Genomic DNA, 20,641 nt, shown 5'->3' on the forward strand with positions numbered 1-20,641 from the left:
GGAGAGAGGAGCACGGGGCAGGGGCGAAAACCGCCCCGACCCGCGGCCGCACACCCGGGCTCACCATGGACAGGTAGCACAGGTGCTGGCAGACCTGACACCTCCTCTCTGACGTCTCCAGCTGCAGCCACTTTCGAGGCTTTTTCTTGCCATCCGCCATGGCGCCGTTGCCGTCGTGGCTGCCGTAGCGGGCGGACGAGTGGAGGCCGGCCTCGAACAGCTGCCGCCGCTGCCGCAGCTCCGTGTCCCTGCGCGGACAGAGCGGGGGCGGGCGTCAGGGCGCCGTCGGGCCACGCCGGCCTCTGCCTCCGCCGGGCCCCGCCCCCTGGCCGGAGGGAGTCGCGCACCGGAGGCGAGTTTGACTTCGGCCCGGAGCCGCCTCCACCCGTGGGGTCTCCCCTCTGACCGCGTTGGACGGAAGCCAGGATGGGGGTCTCGGACTTGGCGGGACCCACGGGCCACAAGCAGAGGCGGTGGGCGAGCTAGACCGCGGCGGGGCGGCGGGAGGGCTGAGCGGGGAGCACCGTGCGCCCAAATGGACGCGCGGGGCCGGGCTGGGCCCGGGGGCTGCGGGTCCGTCTCCTCTCAGGGGCCACCCCGCCCCCACTCCCTCCCACAGGCGGCTGACGTCCTGTGAGTGCCCAGCGACACGTACTAACCCCACACGTGAGGCAGCGAGAGAGCAAGAAAAGCCACCACTCTCCCCCAAGTCTCCACCGGCCGAGCACCAGGTGGGCCCCGGGGTTCCGAGAGTTGGCCCTTGTCCCGCCGCCCCCCCTTCCCCCTGTGCGCGGGACCGGCCTCGGTCTGTGGCTCCTGGTCGCTCCCCTTGCCCTGCTGGGCCCAGAACCCAGACTCCGTCACCTGAGCTCATCCAGAAGGGCGGAGATGGTACTGAGAGTGGGGCCGTTCTCCTTTTTTGCTTCCGCTTGTGCAATCTGGTAGAGGAGCTTCTCCATGGAGAACGGCTTAGCTATGTGGCGACGCTTCATTTCCTGCAAGAGGGGGTCACAGCCTTTAGGGCACATCTTCCTTACCAGGCGGCTGCCGGGGATTCTCCCTCATTTGGAAGGTGGGGGGCTGTCTGAATTCTCAAACTCTGACTTCCATCTGGATCCGACGCAACTGGGAATCCTGGGAACGTTCCTGCCCGCCTGGGAGACCAGCACGAGGCAGCGGGAAAGGTCATCGCTTGGGGCCACCAACCACAAGGCAGGTGCCACGGATTTAAAATGGGTGCGGGGGCACCTGGTGACACACTTGGTCAAGCAGCCGACTTCAGCTCAAGTCATGATCTCATGGTTCGTGGGTTCAAGCCCTGCGTCGGGCTCCGCACGGAGGATTCTCTCTCCCCCCTCTCTCCCTCCCCCACTCGCACTTTCTCTCTCACAATAAATACACTTAAAAATCCGCACCCGCTTTTCTTTGAAGTTCTACCTTCAACTCCTTCCGTACTGTGTTCCCAACACCGTGCGGGAGTCAACAACAGAATTCAAAACCTCTCATGATACAAACTTTCCTTTTAGAAAAAACCCCTCGGCTGCCTCTTAAGAGGTTTCAAAACTCATATTCTGAAACTCAGCGTCACCTGACGTCAGACCCGCGCGTGCTGCCGTGCACCCACTCGGGGGCTGGTCCCACCTTACCTTGGCCGTCTCGAAGCCCATACTCGTCCACTGGGTGGTGGCAAAGTGCACGGTCTCAGAGACGCTGTAGCCGCAGCACACTTTGGACACAAAGGACCCCGGGAAGCAGACGACAAACTGACCGCTCTGCTGCACGGTCCTGTGAACCTTGATCCCCTCCCTGCACAGCACCTCCGGGGAGATCTAGGGAGACAGGCCGGGCTCGGGGGCTTTCCTGGCTGTCGCCCCCAACCACTATCCGCTGCCCAGAGCCCCCCTTCTGTGACAGCTCCGCCAGCCCCTCCCCCAGCGAGTGGACCGACAGGCACCCCTGCTGGCCAGGAGTGGGGGGGGAGTGGGGGGGGGGGGGGGGGGAGTCGGGACGGAAGGGACCTGCTGGCCAGGAGTTGGATGAGGTTTAGTATTAAAGATTTGCTTCTCCTCTGAGAAAATAAAGACACAGGGGCGCCTGGGTGGCTCAGTCAGTTAGGCGTCCGACTTGGGCTCAGGTCACAATCTCACGATTCGTGGGTTCAAGCCCCACATCGGGCTCTGTGCCGACAGCTCAGAGCCTGGAGCCTGCTTCGGATTCTGTGTCTCCTTGTCTCTCTGCCCCTGCCCCGCTCACACTGTCTCTCAAAAATAAACGTTAAAGGGGCCGCCTGGGTGGCTCAGTCGGTTAAGCATCCGACTTCAGCTCAGGTCATAATCTCGCAGTCCATGAGTTGGAGCCCCGCGTCGGGCTCTGTGCTGACAGCTCAGAGCCTGGAGCCTGTTTCGGATTCTGTGTCCCCCTCTCTCTGACCCTCCCCCGTTCATGCTCTGTTCTCTCCCTGTCTCAAAAATAAACAAACATTGGGGCGCCTGGGTGGCTCAGTCGGTTAAGCGGTCGACTTCGGCTCAGGTCATGATCTCACACGGTCCGTGAGTTCGAGCCCCCATCAGGCTCTGTGCTGACAGCTCAGAGCCTGGAGCCTGCTTCAAATTCTGTGTCTCCCTCTCTCTGACCCTCCCCCATTCATGCTCTGTCTCTCTCTGTCTCAAAAATAAATAAAAGTTAAAAAAAAATTTTTTTTTAAATAAATAAACATTAAAAAAAAATTTAAAAAAAAATGAAACAAATTTTTTTTTTTTTTTTTAAAGAAAAGAAAGACACATAATTCCTAAGAACAACAAAGATCTGCATGGATACCGGCCTAAAAGGGACAACGGTCTCGCAGGGGCACGGCCTCGGTGAAGACCCGGCCCTGTCCCCATGCACCACTGCCAGGTTCGAACGGGGTAAATGGATACCACCTGGGTGGCTGCTGGGAAGCCTCTGGAGCCGGGAGAGCACAGGGGTGCAGGCTGGGGGCCCCAGGCCCAGCACATCGAGGGGCTGCTGCTCCCCTTTCTCCGGGCTGAACCCAGAGTGAGCGGGGCCCTACAGGGACGGGAGACTGAGGCGGGGGTCAGCAGAGGCCAGAGGGGACCTGTGTCCTCAGGCGTCAGGACACAGCTCAAGGCTACAGACCCCTAGAAACTCAACTGGCCCAGGACTTCCTGAAGACAGGGTCAGAAGCCCCTGTGCTGGTCCTGTGACGGTGAACATCCCCGACTGGTAGCCCAGTCACCCAGGTGCCCAGCAGGTGGTGACGGCAGGGCACAACAGAGCCAGAAGGCCACCCGACACAAGCCCGTGGTCCCCGCCTCCTAGATTGCCTGGTCTCCACTTACAGAAAAAGCAGGCCCTGAAACAGACTCAAAGGCCAGCTCGGGCCTCATAAGCCCGGAATCCCATGCCGTCTGAGGGAAGCACCACTTTCGTAAAAGAGAACGGGTTGGTTTTCGTAAAAGAGAACAGGTTGGCTTGCACGGATCCCCAGGGGGTTCATTTTTCAATGTCCTCTTTGCCTCTGGGGGGCAGGCCAGCAAGGAAAGGGACTGGATAAGACCGCTCAGGGTTGGGTCCCAATCCTGAATGCCCGCTCCCGGCCAGCATCCGCGGCCCCGGGCAGCGGAGGGGACCTACCATGACGTTGCTCTCCAGCATCTGTAGCCCTGGGGTACCGTTGGCTTGCAGCAGGGTGTGGACCACATCCTCCAGCTTGTTCTCCTCCTCAGCAGGAATGCAATACCTGGGTTGTGTGGGAACACGGGCGGGACACGGCCTCGACATGGAGCCTCTGCCCGGGGAGCGCTCACTGGGCCCACCCTGCAACCCTCCTTCCGAGAGGGGAGCGAACGCCGGCTTGCAAAGTGGCCTTGGGGGGTAGCCGGGAGGAGGAACGCACCCCAGTGACTGGCGCCCCGCTTCCCAGGGCGACACCGCCGCTCCCAGCCAACGCGGCCAGAACGCAGCCACGACGGGCGCACGCACCCGTCACGTGGAGCTGACCTACGCATGAGCCAAAAAGCCTTCAAACCCAAACCAGATGTCGAAAGCCGCCTAGAAATCAGATCCAGACACACATGCAGACGCGATCAGCCTCTGCCAAGTGCCCTAAACCTTCAGAGGACACGACAGGACTCCGGCGCTGGTCCCCCGGAACGGGCGAGGGGACCCCCGTGTTCTCCGAAGAGGGGTCCAGCCTGTGCGCTCGCCGCCTCACGGCCAAGGCTGCAAGGACACCACAGCGGCTGTGAAATCCTGGAACGGGAGCTGGTAAAAACCCAGGGGACAGAGGAACACACTCCCGGAGGGAGCCGTGTGCCAGGAGCCAGCCCGGCTCAGCCGGCTGAGGGCACAGGACGGGCGCCACCACGAGAGCCACATCAGGCAGGCCGCACAGGCAGACAGAGGGGCCACAGGGGCAGGGGACAGCGCAGGCCTTTCTGGCCGGAGCTACGGAGCCGCAGGGATGCTGGGGGGAGAGAAGGCTGAGGACGTGGGCAGAACTTCACCAACAGAAGAATCTGGAACCTCGCCGTGTTACGGGGAGGCGGGGAGTCGTCACCAGTGTCCCAAGAGGGCCCACCAGGGACACACTCCTGGAACGGTCCTGACTGGGCCACAGGCCAATGAAGCCACTGACCTCCCTTCAGGGGAGTCGGCCAGACAGCTCACATCCTGCCCCCGATACAACCGGTTCCAAATGTCCAACCTTCCCACGGGCCCACTGGCTGGCCATCCATCGCCACCGGAGTCTGTGAGGCAACCCTACCCTTGGAGGCCAAATCCTGCTTTCAGTCGCCAAGCACCACATTCACGTTCTCTATAAATGCCGATTTCAACGCCCGTGTATCCTACTCCTGACCTTGTGACTGAAGTCCAGGGGTTCTAACCTAAATCACCTGTTTTAAGAAAAATCACACACCATCAAGTCCCAGGATCACATGCTGGCCTCCTCTTCACTCTCCACCAGCAGGGTTTCCAGGGATGAGGCTTCCAAAGGCCCACGGAGTCCGACGTCTCCCCACCTCTAACGCACGGCCAGGCGGCGAGGACGGCCTCGCAGCCACAGCATCTCATCGCCCCTCGCCCCTGTGTGCAGGGCGGGCCGGGTCACGGGCCTGGGCGGGACCCTCTGCTCCCCAAGCCGGGCGTGGCCACAGAAGCTCGTCCACGGGGAACAGCCCTCCAGACGAGCAGGCCGCACACCCCTGCACGCCACGCACTCTGTCTCGGGCCACCAGCCCCCGTTCCGGCCTTCCCGCACGATGTCGAGGACCCCCCCATCCTCGGTGGCGAAGCCCCCACAGGGGTCCCCTGGTCCCGCCAGGCTTCGACACTAAGCACACCTATGGGAACGTGGCCCGAGAGCAGGGGAGTCCTGGTGCAGAGGCTGTGGCAGAGACAGGCTCCCGGGGGGAGAGCACCGGTTGTGCGACTTGGCGGGTTTTAATAAAGAAAGCCGAATCACCCCCTCAGGACAACAGCTGCAGTTAGTGTGGGACAGATGTGGTGTCGGTGGCTTGTCAGGTGACAGGACAGCCTGATTACGTGCAGTAATTTCCCATCTGCCACCGGGAAGGAAGGGCCCAGAGCACCAGCCGTGGACGGGGACGGGCGGACAGGGCAGGGTCACAGGTGGGCACCCAGGCAGCGGTAAGAGAAACCCGTGCCTCTCCCACGCAGGGACCCGCTCCCAGTGACACCTGTGCTCTGTGGCAGCGACGGGTCGGACACCCCGCTGTAGAGATGCCAAAAATAACCTCACACCAGGCCCGGGAGAGAACGGTTTACACTGGGTGAGGGGAAGGCTGGGGACCCAGCACAACCACTCCACCTTCTGGGACATCCCTAACTGCTCTTACCCCTGACAGGACACGAAGTCCTAGAAAACACCACCAACAAATAACATCCTAGAAAAAAAAACAAGGGTAAGCAGGCAGCTGACAAAAAAGGAACAGAAATGGCCCATAAGCACACGAAACGATGCTCAACCTTGCTCACCATTCGAGCAAATCAAACCTCCTTCGAAACCTTCCCGCCACCTCAAGCGCTTCCAAGGGAGCTAAGAAATCCTGTGACTGTACCGGGGGGGGCACAGGACCAAACCCACACAAGCAAGTTCCCGGGGGCGGTCAGCCACCTGGTGAGAGGTGGAACTTTCCAGAATGCTGGGGCCCCCATGGCAGGCGTACTCACCAAATGCAGTCAGCACCAGTGTGTAAGTAGTCGATATAGGGAAGGTGGTTTTGGTCTCGAGACCAGCATGAGGTAGAAAAGACCATGCCGATGTTTAGCCAGGGAATTGTCACTCCTGCCAAGGGGGAGAGAGGCGTTACAGAGGACAGCCACATGGTCCCTGAGTGACGGCACCTAGAAACCCCTGCCTTCTTCCCAAGTGGAGAGAAAAAGAAAGAAACAGGACTCAAAAGTCAGACGACACCGGTGAGAAGGTGCTCGCTCCTTCCTGTTAGCTACGCAGAAAGGAAGCCAAGGCAGGCAGACACGGTTACAAAACGGTTTTTAGAAACATCTTCATCTGTGAGTTTCGGCAGGAAGCCCTAAGATGCCCCGAGGGGCAGCACACGGGGACTGTCGCCCACCAGCCACGTGCCGTGGCCCGCTGAACCTCAGCTCAGGACGCCCCACAGACGTGTCGACCTGAACTCCTGCGTGCGCTGGATGGAGGCAGGAAGCTCAGGCCCCACTCTCTGGGGAGGCCTCGAGGAATCGCTTGCTCCCCCCGCCACCCCCCAGCGTGTGGAGGGGCCCAGCCCTCAGTGACCACAACCCCCAGTGACCACAACCCCCAGGGCACCTGGCTGTCCCTGCCCTCTGCGAGCAATCGATCACTTCTGGGCCCACACCAGCCCTAAGGAGTCAGGACATCAGCTTTGAAAATACCAATTTCAAGATGAACCCTTGGCCACGAAGTGTCTCCCCCGCTTTTAGATGCTACCATTCGGTTCACCTTTGCACGCTTTTCTGACTTCAACAATCCCATTCCTCTGCACGCTAAAGACCAAAGCTTCCAATCTACGGGATCTACGCCGCTGGCCTCCTGTCCCGTCCTGGTCGTTTGGGGCAAGGGGCCTCGGGACCCGGAAGATGGCGGCCGCACCAGGCTTACCAGGCACAGCACCGAGGTGACGCAGGATGGACCCTGTGTTATTGGGGAGGACGGTGAGGTTCCATCCGTGCCTGCGGCAGAGGAGAGCAGAGGGGCGTCACAGACTGGCGGGGGGGGACGCCGCCGAGGCCCCCAAGGGCAGGCCAGAGTCTCGGACGTTACCTTGAAAACGGTTCTGATTTTCCCACCGGGAATCCGCTGCCGTGAGTGTTGGTGTCCACCTTGCCACAGTGCACGGCCACGTGGCAGTCCTTCTCTTCCACGAGCCTCCAGTACTCTTGCTGTGGGGAGAGGAGAGGCCCGGTCGGCACCGCGCCGTGCGCGAGTCACGGAGCGCGGGTCGGCGCGAGGCCATCGACGTGCGGCCGAGGAGCCCGTCCCACGGGAGCGGCGGGGCGCCTCCGACAGCACAGAGTAAGACGGCAGGGGTCGGATCGCCCGGGAGCAGACACATCCCCACAGAACCGCGGACGGGCGCCAACCGAGACTTGGTCACCGCGTTCGGCGAAACACCCACGGGCAGGTGCACAAAATCCACACGATGCAGGACTCGGCCTGTCAAGGGAAGGCCGTGCGGACACGTGGATGAACCCCGAAGACCCGAGGCTGAATGCAGTGAGCCGAGCACAAAGGGACAGGCGCCGTGTGATTCCACCTACACGGACACACGGCATCACGGTCAAAGAGAGAGAAAAGAACGCTGGCGGCCAGGGGCCGGGGAGTTAGCGTTCAGCAGGAACAGAGTTTCGGTCTGGGAGAATGAAATCCCGGAGACGGATGGTGGGGACGGTCGCGTGGCAACGTGAAGGCACTGAATGCCGCTGAACTGCACACAGAGAAAACGGCTGAGGTGGCTACGTTATGTTATGTGTATTTTTACAAAGTTTTAGAAGTCATTTATATGGGGCACCTGGGTGGCTCAGTGGGTTCAGCGTCCGACCCTTGATTTCTGCCCAGGTCACGATCTCGCGGTTTGTTGAGTTCAAGCCCCACATCGGGCTCTGCGCTGACAGCACGGAGCCGGCTCGGGATTCTCCCTCTCCCCCTCTCCCCCTCTCTCTGCCCTGCCCCAGCTTATGTTCTCTCTCTCAAAATAAATAAACTTTTTAAAGTTATTTATACGAAAAGCAGGGGGAAAGCAACCAGAGGAAGGAGGGGGAAGCCGTCCCCCCAACATCCTATAAAGAACACGGCCTCCAGGTCGGCCATCTTGACAGACACACACCTTCCTCCCTTCCAGTCACGGGTGATCCTGACTTCTCAGCCCCGTCTGTGCATCAGAATCACCAGGAGTGAAGCCTGCTTCCACCCGGGCTGTGATCCAGCCAACTAAATCGGACAGGGTGCCAGGGGGGATGTCACATGACCAGTTTTAAAAGCCTACCAGGTGACTGTAAGGAGTCCTACCCAAACAGCCAGGGGCGGAGGGGGGTCAGGAACGTGTTTTGCCAACAGCTAAGATGCGCTCAAGTTTCCCACAGGCAATTCCCCCAACTCAGAGGCCTTTTTTGTTTTCAATTTTCATTCCAGAAGTACAGCATCATCTTCCCTAATACCTTGGCAGACCCCATTTAGCTGGAACCACACGGAAAGGAGGAAGCCTAGCGAACAAGCAGCGGGTGTCACGATGTGCAGTTTGGCTCAGAGATGTGCTACCACGAACCATACAGGCTCCACAACAACTTCTCCAAAGGGGGACCAGCCTGGAGGGGTCGAAAGCCCCAAGAATAAATCCCACGACATTGTGTCTGGGTTCCTTAAGCGTGTCTCCTGGAAGGGGAGGAACAGAGTCTGTGTGAGGGGATAGCTCGAGGCCCGGCCCTGCCACCGGGTGTAGAGACCGACCAATGGCCACCTGGGGAAGAAGGGGACAGCCACCAGCCAAGAGGAAGGCCCAGACCTCTTTGGCGGATCTCGAAGCTAGACGGACTCCGACTCATCCAAGTCTGGATTCTAGCAGACCTTCCCCTGGTGTTCAAATATTAGGCAAGTGCTTAGGAGAAAGCGAGACTCTCAGAATGAATTCCTGAGCAGGAAACTAAAACAAGCTGTGTGTCCTTCGTGCCCCACACAGGATCAAACCCTGCGGCCTCTGAGGCCCCCACGGGGACCTGCGCTGAGAGCAGCCAAGGCCTCTCCCCCCAGCCCAACTGTTCACCCCAAAAGGTCCCATCGCTTTCTCCTGCCACCACATCCCACAAATGCCAGGAGCACTCGGGAAGCAAGTGTGACCCAGAGTCGTGGCTGAAGGGATGTGGCTTCTGCGGGTCCAAAGCAGGGGCGTCAGGCCATGGTGTGGTATTCGGAGGCGCCACCCAGGGAACAGAGCTGGGGCGGCCCCGTGCAGATCAGCAGAGACATGCGGCCTAAGGGAAGGACGACACTCAGGGCTAAAACCAGACACGGGGAGGTTCCCCCAACAGGGAAGCCTGATCTGCGGGGCCGGGGCTCCGGTCCTGGGCTTCTGATGGCTGCCGTGCGTGGCCTGGTTTGACCTGGCCCGTCCCGGGACTTGTCCTGACGTCCCACCCCGGGGAAGCCGGGCCCCTAGCAGTCAGCACGGGTGCGTGCACAGGGGCAGACATGCTTGACAGGAAGACGGAGTCTGAGACCCGCCCACCAGCCGCTGCCCTCGACCAGCCACGGGAGCTCGGCTTCCTTCCCTTACAGGACCAGGCGCGGGGCACCGGGTGGGGGAGGTAAACAGATCCGGTCCCCGTCCTGCAGTGGCTCACCCAGAAAACCCCCTAATCGGCCGGGCACAGGAGGGCTCCGGGCTTCCCAGCCTCACGCTAACTCCAAGAACAGAGTTGGGAGAAGCACAAAGATGGCAATCTGCCAATCCCATTAAAGAGAAAACAGGGGAGAAGAGAAAAAGTGCAACCGTGGTTTCAAGGGATTCCGAACATTCTCTTACATAAGAGACGACGGGGTGAGGAGTGGCCCCCAGGCAGGGGACGCGCCCGGAGCTCACCCCGACTTGGCGTCTCCCCACCCCCAGCCGGGGGGAGGCACACACTCTTCGCTGCACCTCTTGTGCCCTTGAGTGAGTCTAGATTCGGTGACGACTTGCCAGCCCCCGGCACACAGACACCCACGATGGCCCCGGGGGTCCCCTCAGCACCATCGGGCACCAGGGGGCCCGGGGCCCCGGGAGGCGCACTCACCTCAATTTCAGCCGGGGCGGGCTCCTTGCTGAAACACATGTTCATGATATTTCTTGCTGTTCGATAAAAAGTTGTTAAAGACACAGACCTTCCCTGGAAAGAAAACAAAGACGAGAGCAAAAAGCGTGAGAAGCCAAACTGAGCCCCAACCCCAGGCGAGGCCGCACCCCTGTCCTGGACCACGGCCGCTATGTGTCCTGAGCGGACGTGGGCAGAGACCACGGAAGAACGTGCTCTCGGGAGGGTCCTCGGTGCCGACCGCAGGGGATAGAGGGCCCCTCGGCCTCGCACCAGCAGCAGACGGACCCCTGCCCTGATCCGGCAGAGATGGAGGCCATGCACCAGGAGGGCCTGCCTCACACAGGCACACCCGTGACACACAGAAGCACACTTTGCTTTACAGGGAAGGGGGTACGATGTGGGAAGGGCGCAGAACTCCCCAGTTTACCCCACCTGAGGGGCAGGAGGAGGGGCTGGGGGCCAGGGAAGAAACCAGCGGCATCCCAGACCCGCTCGGAGCTGGGGCTGGGCCAGGGATGGGAGAGGGCCCGAGAGACACAAACGTCAGGCACCCTCCACACCTGAGAACCAGCCAAACGCGCAGCCTCCTCGAGCAAACCTGGGGAGCAGAAGCGCTCTGCTCGTTCTCTGCCACAGAAGCCACGCACTGCCCCCTCCCACCTCCCGGGGAGCACCTCGCATGCCAGATACCTAGCATCAGGACAGCCAGCACCCTGCCCTCTGCTGCCCCCTGCCCGGCGATCTCCACAGCGACGTGCTCAAGACGGCTCACGGTTTCGGCCTGGGAATCCCACCGGAGATTCCGTTCTCACTTCCACAGACAGGAGGTTTCGTTTTGCAGAGGCAAGCGTGGTCAGAGCTGTGCTTTTCCTGACCAGGCACGTTTGTCCCTTGGTTGCAGAGGTACTCACTGAGCACCTACTGTATACCAGGCCTAGCGCCAGGGGCTGGAGACGGAGCGGCGCTGGAGCGGACTACGTCTCTGGCCTGTGGAACCCCGGCCCTTAGTGAATGAGTGAGTGAGGGCCGTGAGCGCAGGGAGCCAGAAGCCGAGCGGCAGACGCGGCTTTTCCCTAATGTGCACCCCCATAGAGCTAACGGGTTCGGAACAGGTGACGGGCCCTTCTGGAGGAAGGAAAGTCAGAGCGATCGGCATGCAAGTTGTGGCATCTGCTTTTGCTCTACAGCACAGAAAGGGACCGCGTGGGGCGACTGCAAACTTCTCCAGACATTACTACCAGCCAGAGAGACAGGGCTTTGCATCACCTAAAAAGCAGAGCACCTGTAATTCGCGAAAATGACAGCTGGTGCCCAACAGTCCACACCCACGGAGGGCCAAGGGCTTCAGGACGCCCCCCCCCCCCAGGCCCTCGGCACACACACGGCTGCTGCCGACACCCCCGTGGCCACCACGGCCAGACTGTTGTGATGAACCCTAAAGCTGTCAGTTACAGGGCACATTTCCAGAAACACTCTACTCAGATTCACCTCATTCTCATAGAATTGACCTTCTTAAATGAAAAATGTGACAAGCAGAAAATATCTAATTTCTGGAGTTGGCTATTTGGAGTCGCCAGATTTAACAAATGGCTTCAGCCGAGAAGAGCTTTTCAAGCAGACACCCAAGGAACACCCAAACATGCGCCTGAATGCATTCCACCTGCCTCCTCTCCCTTATCTCCCAAGGGTAAAAGGGTCCCCGCCCCCTCCCCAGGGTCTCTGGGGACAGCACCAGGGGATGAGAATGGGGAACCAGAGCAAAGGAGACTGAGCCCTGATGGGTCTAGTAAGAAAGTTCTACCTAGGCAAGCAGGGCATCTTCTTCCAGAAAGGCGCACAGGACTACAGCCCAGGAGGAAAAGGAAGTGTGGCACAGGGCAGCCGGGGGGTGGGGGGAGTGGGGGGAGTGGGTGGGTGGGACTTCCCGTGGGCTCAGAAAGGAAAGACCCAGAACCCGGAGAGGAGTCGCAGAAGTCCCAGGCTTTCGGGAGGGAATCAGCATCGGAAGCCCATGGAGATTCCACCAGGCAGGGCCCCGGGGCAGTGCGGGTGGGGAACGACGGGTACCCACAGCGGCCTGTCAGTGCACCCTGAAACTGCCACGCCACTGCCAGGGGGGTTCAGGGGTGGGCACGGCTCGCCAGGTGAGGGTCCCAGCTGGGATGTGCCCACCGTGCCCGGTGTCCTGCTCACCCTGGCAGGCAGCCCTCACAGGGACTCCACCCGCCTTTTGGAGGAAGAGACTTCTCAGGACAGCAGGTACAGCCATGCGATCTGGCAGCAGAGGAGAAAACCGTGCGCGCTTCTATCTGCCAGGCTCCTGCCTGCCTCCCGCAAGCCCCCCAGCAACTCCCTGCAGAGGCCTGCGCTGATCGCTTCCCCCAGAAGGGACCGGGCAGAGCCAGGGGCTGATGGGCGGCTCAGGATCCAGACAAGGAGGCAAAGGAAGCCAGTGCCCCGAGCCCGGGGAGTCCGGCCCGACTGAGCAGCTCCCACCACCTGGAAGGGCTGGGGGCGCTCCGAAGGGCAGACTCGGCCCCGTGGGCGTCTACACCCAAGCCTGCTGTGTCCCCGGCACGTGGGTGCCCATGCCCCCTAATGCAAAGGAGATCCAAGGACCTGGAGCCTGCATGGGGCTCACCGGCGGTCACGGCTCACAGCGGTCAGACGTCCCAGGCCTGCGTCCCGCCCGCAGCTGCACACACTGCCGTTGCGGGCGCCACCGGCGACCGCAGCCTGGCCCCTCGGGCCCGCACAGCCCCGCCCCGCGGCCAGCCCCCCAGCCCCGCCGGGGGCCCACCTTGTATATGCATTTGTGGAAGTCACTGAGGATGCCCTTGTCCTCCTCCTCCTCTCGAGCCACTTCCTTTTCCTGAGCAAAGAGTCGCCGTCGGCCCGTCTTGAGCTGGGCCTGGCCCACCTCTTTGAGCTTGCTGCGGAAGCCGTTCCTATGGGCCACGCCGTTGATGAGCCCGTTCTTGGGCTCGAAGCGAGGCAGGGGGTGGAACTTGTTGTAGTCATGCTCCGTGTGGCCCTCGAGGGGCCCCTTCCGCTTCTCCAGGATCTCCTTCTCCATCAGCACCTCCTTCTCCAGCCGCCGGTGCTCCTCCGGGGACAGGGAGTCGTAGGACAGCAGGTACTGGCAGTAGGCTTCCTGGAGCTTGGCCAGCCGGTCCTGGGCGGTTTTGGGGATGCGCAGCATGTCCGCCAGTTTGTTCCACTTTTTGAGGTCAGTCACTTGCTGCATGCCGCCCATCTCGTTAATCAGCCGGAAAAAGCAGGCCAGGTCGAGCTCGCAGCCTCCTGGGACGGGGACAAAGCACGGGGACACTCAGTGACAAGGACCACGAACGACACCCTCTTGCTCCAGCTGGTTAAGTCCGGGGCCGCCCGCTAGGTGCCAAGGATGCTGCTGGGCTCTGGGGCCAGAGCGGCGAGCGGAATTGGTCCAGGCCTTCAGGGAGCTTAGTGCTTACACGAGGACAATCTGGGAGGCCACGGGGACAAATAAAGCAGGCAGAGGGGCTGGGGAGCTAAGGGGCTGCCGTCTCAGCTGGGATGGTCAGGAGAGGTGTCCCCAGGGAGCTGACAGGTAAGCGGAGGCCTGAATGAAAGGAGAGCTGGCCTGGTGGGTCTGCGGGGAGGAGCATCTCAGGGCACCCCGCCCCCAGCAGGAGCGGCATGTACCGGGGTACCCCCCGCCCCCCGCCACAAACCCCAAGAGGCAGGTGGAGCCAGGTGAGGAAGCAGGGGCCCGTCCCTGGAGACAGGGACAGGGCCTGGGCTGTGCTGCCCAACTGCACCCATGTCCCAGCGATCCCCGCAACGGCTGTGACGGCAGGAACCGTACGTGTCGCGCCCGCTGTCAGTTCCCATCTCGTCCACACACGCACAATGACTGGTTTTCCACCCCCTTGACTTCCAGGGCAAGAGGCAGTACTTGAGAGGGCAAAAAGACCGTCTGACTGTCCCTCAACCCTCTCTCTCTCATGGCCCACGGCCCCCGAGAGACTGCTTACCTCAGTCTCAGGGTGGGGTGTGGGCTAGTGTTCGCTACCCCCCTCGATCAACTCTCAGGACTGTACAAATGCACATCAAAAGCAAATATACTTGAAAAACGCTCATAGAGGGACTATCTATGTGGGGCCTGGAAAGCAACCTCCCTCCAGACAACAGAGGAGGAACAAAACCTTCCAGAATAACCATCCACTGGCTATTAAGGGAGTAAATACATAACAAAATGCTAGGGAAGTTCAGTAAAAATTAGGTTTTAGGTCTTTGGAGCGTGTGGATAGATTTATAAACAAAGTAAAAGACGCTGAGCTCCTGTGGACTCTGACAGCCTCCTGGGCATCGTGGGACCACGAGGTGGGTGCCCCCGGCAGACTGTGCGGGAACAGGTCCCCCAGCCCATCAGACACCAGGGGAGTCGGCAACTGGAAGGTCATTAGCTCTGCTGGGTGAGATCAGGGAGGAAGCTCGCCCTCCTTGGGCAGGAGAGGCCATAAGGCGGAGATGCCATCACTCGCTTCCGGTCTCCAGCTCAAAATGGGGAGATGTGGGGCCGGCGGCACAGTGCCGGACTTGCAGAGGCGGACAGGGAGGGGAGTCCCCTCCGCCAGCCACAGGCGCTCAGATCACAGGCTGACTGGGGAGGCGGCAATCCATACCTTTGTGTTTTCCTCTATGGAGAGCATAATCCAGCAGCACCTGAAAATTTATATGCTGCTTGGAAATCGTCATTCCACGGACTCCTCACCTGCTACCACTGGGCCCATGTGCAGGGCCGCGAGGCTTCCAAGAGGCCAAGCGCCTCCCTCACCCATGCTCCCCGAGGCACACCTGCTCCCCCAGGGGCTGGGAACAGAGGCAGAAGGAGCTCCTGTACTGGGAGATCCTGGAAAACTGCTTCGAAAACGTTAAGTCCCTTGCCCTGCAAGGCGGCCAAGCTCGGGCCAGTTGAGCACCCCTTTCAGGGATGGGGACAAACAAGGCTTTACGCTGCTGGGCAGCAGCAAAGACTGCAGACACACGCACCGTGGGGACGCGTCCACCCAGCCTCAGGCACTGCGTGAAGGAGTCAAGGCCAAGAGAACCTACTCTGGACGAAAGGTTGCTGGCTGTCGTTACGTCACCTGATTCCCCCACCATCCCCGGAAGAACCACGGTGCCCCTTGCACGGGGTGGGGCTCAGACATCTCACCACAGCCCGGAGGGCCTGGTGCTGTTCAGAGGACACGCGGGGCGCAGCCGACACCAAAAGCTCACGCCTGCTCAGCCCGTTCCCACAACCCCGAGTCGGGATTCTCACCCAGGCATCAGATCCTGCAGGCACCTGCTGAGAAGGTAAGGACGCCTCCCTCGCCTCACCCCTGCAGGGAGCCCTGACGGCCAATCCCTGACACGTCAGTGGCGGTTAAATGCTCCTTTCCTCACCACCTTTGCAAAATCGGGACCCCCGAAACGGAGGCAGGAACATGCCCGTTTCACAGGTCTGGAGCCGAAAGGGAAAGGGTGTGAGACCTTCCCCAGCCGTCCCTAAAGCAAACCCAGCCCAACCCAGACAGAGGGTGAGAATCCCAGAGGGACGAGCAGCTTTCTGGGAGGAAGGGGGACCCGGGACATCGGGGGCCTGTACGTGGGCTCTGGGGGCCACGGCCCTGCAGCTGCCGGGACACGTGCTCGCATGGGGAGCCACCGAGGTGAGCTCCGCAGTGGGTTCAGCCCTCAGGAGAACCTCAAACCCGTCCCCCGATCTGTGGCCTCTGACAAGGCCCTGCCCGATCACCAGAGACAGTGATGTGCAAGGAAAGAGGAGGAGGACAGAGAGAAAACAGGCTGACCTGTGTCACCCAAACGTGCACGTGTTCAAGCCCGAGTTCCCAGTGCCTCAGACAGGGGACTGCATTTAGAAACGGGGTCTTGGAGGAGACGAGTGGGGTGAAATGAGGTGTCTGGGCGGGTCCTCAGCCAGTATGACCGATGTCCTTACGACCGGAGAAAAGGACACCAGGGACGAGCGCACAGAGGGCGGCCCGGGGGGTGGGCCCGCGCAGGGGCGGCGGGGGCGGGCGCGCCTCACCTATGAGCGGGAGCTCGTCCATGGTGATGCCCTGAGATCTGAGGTGCTTCTTGATGCAGGCCAGCCGCTGCACGTTGGGGCCCCAGCGCCGGCCCAGCTTGTGGATGTGCTGAATCTGCGTGACAAACCGCATCTCGTCGTTGAGCTTGCACTCGGGCCGCCAGTCCGGAGGCGGGATCACCCTGCACATGCCGTACTTCTCCACCTGAGCGCGGACCGACTCGATGTAGACGAGCGGGTCGTGGAACTCCTTGGCGGACGGCCTGAGCACGGGGATCTCGTCCATGGCCGCCCAGCCGGCCCGGCCGCCCCCCTTGTCGGGCTTGGCCGCCGCCTCGTGCGGCTTGTGCAAGGGCTCCGTTTGCGAGGTAGAACGATTTTCACAGGAGGCGCCGTCCGACTTGCCGTGTGCTTGTCTGCCCGGCGTGCTCTTGCCGGCCGCGGCCCGCTTCGGCCGGCTCCTCTCCGAGCTCCGCTCGGGCACCTCCTTCTTGGCGTGGCCGGGCGGCGGGGCTCTCTCCGCGGGGGCCGGGGCCGCGGGGACCGCCGCGGCCGCCTTCCTGCCGGGGGCTTCGGCGCAGCCGGCCGACCCTTTCATCTTCTTGGGGGGCGACTGCGGCTTCTCGGGCTGCTGGGCCTCCTCCAGTCTCCTCTTGGAGTTCCGCAGCCCCTCCCTCAGCTGCCGCCCCCCCACCTCCTTAGTGCATGACTTTGGGTTCAACCTGCCACTGACCTTGAGGCCATTGACGGCGTGCCCGGTGGACTTGGACGCCCCCCCGAGGGATAGCACCTGTTTGCGGGTTTTTGCATTGCTACTTTCGGTTTTCCCTGAGATTGTGTGGTTGACGGCGGAACTGGGCTTGTGGGGATTGGGTTTGGTTTCCTTGACCAGTTCTCTCTTGGCTTTGGTGTATGTGACAGTCCCCTTAGTCACCGTTGCAGTGTACTTCACAGTTTTGGACGGTGAAGGTCTGACTTCGCGCATCTTTTTGGCACCGGTCGCACTTGTACCCAGAGATGACGACATTCGAGTGACTCCGTTTACCTTCGAAACCTGGGAGGCGGCAGAGGCAGAGGGGGAGAGGCGAGAAGAGCAGAATTAGTAACCTTTCCAAGAGGGTGACCTCGCGGCACGCGGCGACGAAACCGAGCTGGCCGCCGGCTCTCGCGAAGGGGGAGGTGCGGGGCTGTCGTCAAATACCGTACGTGGCCGTGAACCGAAGACAGAGAGACTCTGGTTCAGACACAGGCCTATCCTCCTACACAAACACACGCGGCCCGACCTGAGTGCCCGCGGCACGGATTCCGGGGCATATTTTCACATGCATGTTAGGTGGCTCTTCCAGAAAATCAAGGTTTCACCATGACCACCTGTCCACTCGCCTACCAGTCACCTGTCACAGGTTAAGGACACTTATAGGAGCAAACCCCTGCCCATTTAGGGGAAGAGGGGACGGACGGACACAGGGACACACACACACACACACACACCCCTGTTCCGAGAAAAGACGTGCTCGCCACTCTGCTCCACAGAACAGCATGCTCTGCCCACAGAATTTTTAAATCTACGTGCTAAAAAAGGAAAGATACAAAAATACCACAAAAAGAAAAGAACAAGCACACTCATGTGGCCCGGCTCCCGTGCAGGTCGCAGGCCAAGCCCAGACACGTGACTGCCAGCCCCTGGCATCCGTCTGCCCCGTCACCTTTGACACTGGGCCCCGCGGACCGCCTCGCCGGACACACCTGACCTCTTCCACGAAGCAAAAGATGCCAGTCCCTCCTCTGCATGGGCAGAGCTGGCTTCCCCACCCTCGACAAAACTTCCACATCCGGTTAGAACCTGTCTCAGCCGGCTCGCAACTTGGACACCACAGGAATTTGTGACACATAAAAGTCCCCCTTGTCGGGGCGCCCGGGTGGCTCAGTCAATCAAGCGTCTGTCTTTGGCTCGGGTCACGATCTCACAGTTTGTGAGTTCCAGCCCCGTGTCGGGCTCTGTGCTGACAGCTCAGGGCCTGCGGCCTGCTTCGGATTCTGTGTCTCCCTCTCCCTCTGTCCCCTCTCCTGCTTGTGCACTCGCTCTCTTGCTCTCAAAAATAAACAAACACACACTAAAAAAAAAAAAAATAAAGACACCCTTGCTTATAAAGGGAAACCAGAGAGTGACGGGTGCACACTGGAAATGCGAAACTTCCAGAGAATGATGAAGGCCCAGCCAGAAGCCACTGCTGGGTACACTGCTCTGTGACCATCACGTCACAGCCCTGTTTGCTGCGGCTGCTGCTGGCCTCTGACAGGTCACTAACATCTTGGGCATCGATCTCTCATCTGCAGCAAGAGTTCAAAACGGGGACTCCAAGGTTCCATAAGCACCCCCACCCCCAAAAGAGGCCAACTAGAAATCACACAGTCAGCAGGACATGGAACAACCACAGCCATTCCTTTTCACCGGTAACCCCCACGAGGAGGTGACTGGATAGAAGGAGCCTGTGTTCCCAAGTCAGAGAAGCTGACCCACCAGCTGTGGTCACGCAGGAGCGCATCCTCCCGTCACAGCACAAAGGTCGTGTGTTCCCAATCAGCCCCCAGTGCTCCCACGGGAATCAGGTTCCCCAGGACAGGGCCCGAGTCTGTCTGAGTGACCTCTACACTACGTCCAGGGAAATGCACTCAGCCCAAGTGGGGAAAAACAAACACCAAACCAGAACTTTCCCATCAGTGACTCTCAGAACCCGGAGATCACCGGGCCCCACCCCCGGGGTTTCCTAGACCACTAGATCTGGGATGGGGCCCGAGAATTTGAATTTCTAACATGGTCCCAGGTGATGCTGACGCCGAGGCAGGAACATACTTTAAGAACTGAAACAAACCATCGGTAGAAGATTCCGGAAACCGAGCAAGAAGGGTATTTCTTTATATGCCACCAGTTACACGCAGTGCAATCAAAGCCATAACATCTTGGTAAGAGGCTGTGTTCCAGAAGCCAAGCCTGGGGCATTCAGGGAACCAGGTTTCTGGTGAGGCAACCTGGACCTCTGGACTCCAGGCCCCACATGGGAGGCCGCAGGGCAGGCCCAGGACTTCCGGTCAGGTCCACCACTGCTCACCACCCTACAGAGAGTACAGAGAGGCAGGACTGACCAGATCAGGTGGGGGAGAGAAGAATGCGGAATGAAGAAATGGGAAATTAAAACAAAACAGCTAACAGCCTGGCAACAAGAAAAATAAATGTATACAACCGGGGGTGGGTGAAACTTCCCAAGGTGGGCACCACTCCTACCTGGAATAAAACGTAAAGTGAGGGACACAAAGATCTCTAGTTTTTCATGGTGTTTTTCAAATGCTTTCATTAGCTCAAACCAAAACGAGCCACTTAGGATAAAACCAGAAACAGCATATACATAGTCCTGCTGTGGCTCCGAGAAACTTTTCCGTCATCGAGACAGAGAGAGACCTAGGGATCCAGCATCTTCAGAGAAGGATTCCACTGCCCAGAAAATAGAAGACACACCCGTTAGGCCTTTGATCTCTCCTGAACCACTGAGAGGACGGCCTGTTCCAACTCTTCACCCAGCTCAAAATAAAGCTGATTCTGCAGCCTAACCGCCCCGACCCTCTACCCAGACTCTGATCTGATCAGTGTGGACGGGAGCCCAACAGCTCAGTGTTCCCGTAACGATTCTGGCCCTGCTCCTGCCCAGTATTAGGGTTCACCCAGGGGAGACTGGAGAGCCAGAGTCAGAATCTCTCAGACTCTACATCCCCCCAAAAAAAAAAAAAAAAAAAAAAAAGCACAGGGGCCTTGAATGCATCCATTCTGCCCCCTTGGGGGCACCTGATAGCCTCTCCTGCTGTGCTAGGTTATCGGGAGGTACATTTTCTACAGGGCAGAATTCTAGAGAGGTATTTCACCGTCTTCAACGGCAAAAAGAATCCCCCCTTCTTGTTTACGTATTTCCGCAAACTTTAATATGGGTGGCTCCTGCCAAGATGTGCAGTCAACTTCCCTGCCCAACCAGAAGAGTGAGTTCCTCTGTTCCTTTGCTTCCTCACCATGCTTACAGTCCCCTTCAAAAGCCGCTGCCCAAACCCTATGCGTGCAGGTCCACACATCACAAGCTCAAAGACTAAATGCACCAACCTCACAACTCACTGAACTCCATGAACCTGATTGAGAAATCACCTACGGAGACGGGAAAGGACATGTCTCGTTGACCGTATTTCTTCCTCCCACCCAGCACA

General features: G+C 59.9%; 1 protein-coding gene across 8 annotated transcripts in view; it reads right to left on the minus strand.

Moving 5' to 3' along the window:
• The window catches only part of JARID2 (jumonji and AT-rich interaction domain containing 2), a 275,699-nt gene that overhangs the window by 8,811 nt on the left and 246,247 nt on the right, over positions 1–20,641 (minus strand). For all 8 annotated transcript variants that reach the window (XM_045497328.1, XM_045497331.1, XM_045497332.1 and 5 more), the window contains 10 exons: positions 16,397–17,450; positions 13,115–13,617; positions 10,294–10,386; positions 7,289–7,407; positions 7,127–7,197; positions 6,196–6,310; positions 3,637–3,742; positions 1,647–1,829; positions 865–995; positions 65–248 (listed from right to left, as the gene is read on the minus strand). In XM_045497328.1, coding sequence (XP_045353284.1) covers positions 65–248; positions 865–995; positions 1,647–1,829; positions 3,637–3,742; positions 6,196–6,310; positions 7,127–7,197; positions 7,289–7,407; positions 10,294–10,386; positions 13,115–13,617; positions 16,397–17,450 — 2,559 coding nt within the window. The remainder of the gene's footprint in view (positions 1–64; positions 249–864; positions 996–1,646; positions 1,830–3,636; positions 3,743–6,195; positions 6,311–7,126; positions 7,198–7,288; positions 7,408–10,293; positions 10,387–13,114; positions 13,618–16,396; positions 17,451–20,641) is intronic.

The sequence above is a fragment of the Leopardus geoffroyi genome, chromosome B2 (genome assembly GCF_018350155.1).
Source record: "Leopardus geoffroyi isolate Oge1 chromosome B2, O.geoffroyi_Oge1_pat1.0, whole genome shotgun sequence".
In the NCBI taxonomy this organism is placed as follows: Eukaryota; Metazoa; Chordata; class Mammalia; order Carnivora; family Felidae; genus Leopardus; species Leopardus geoffroyi.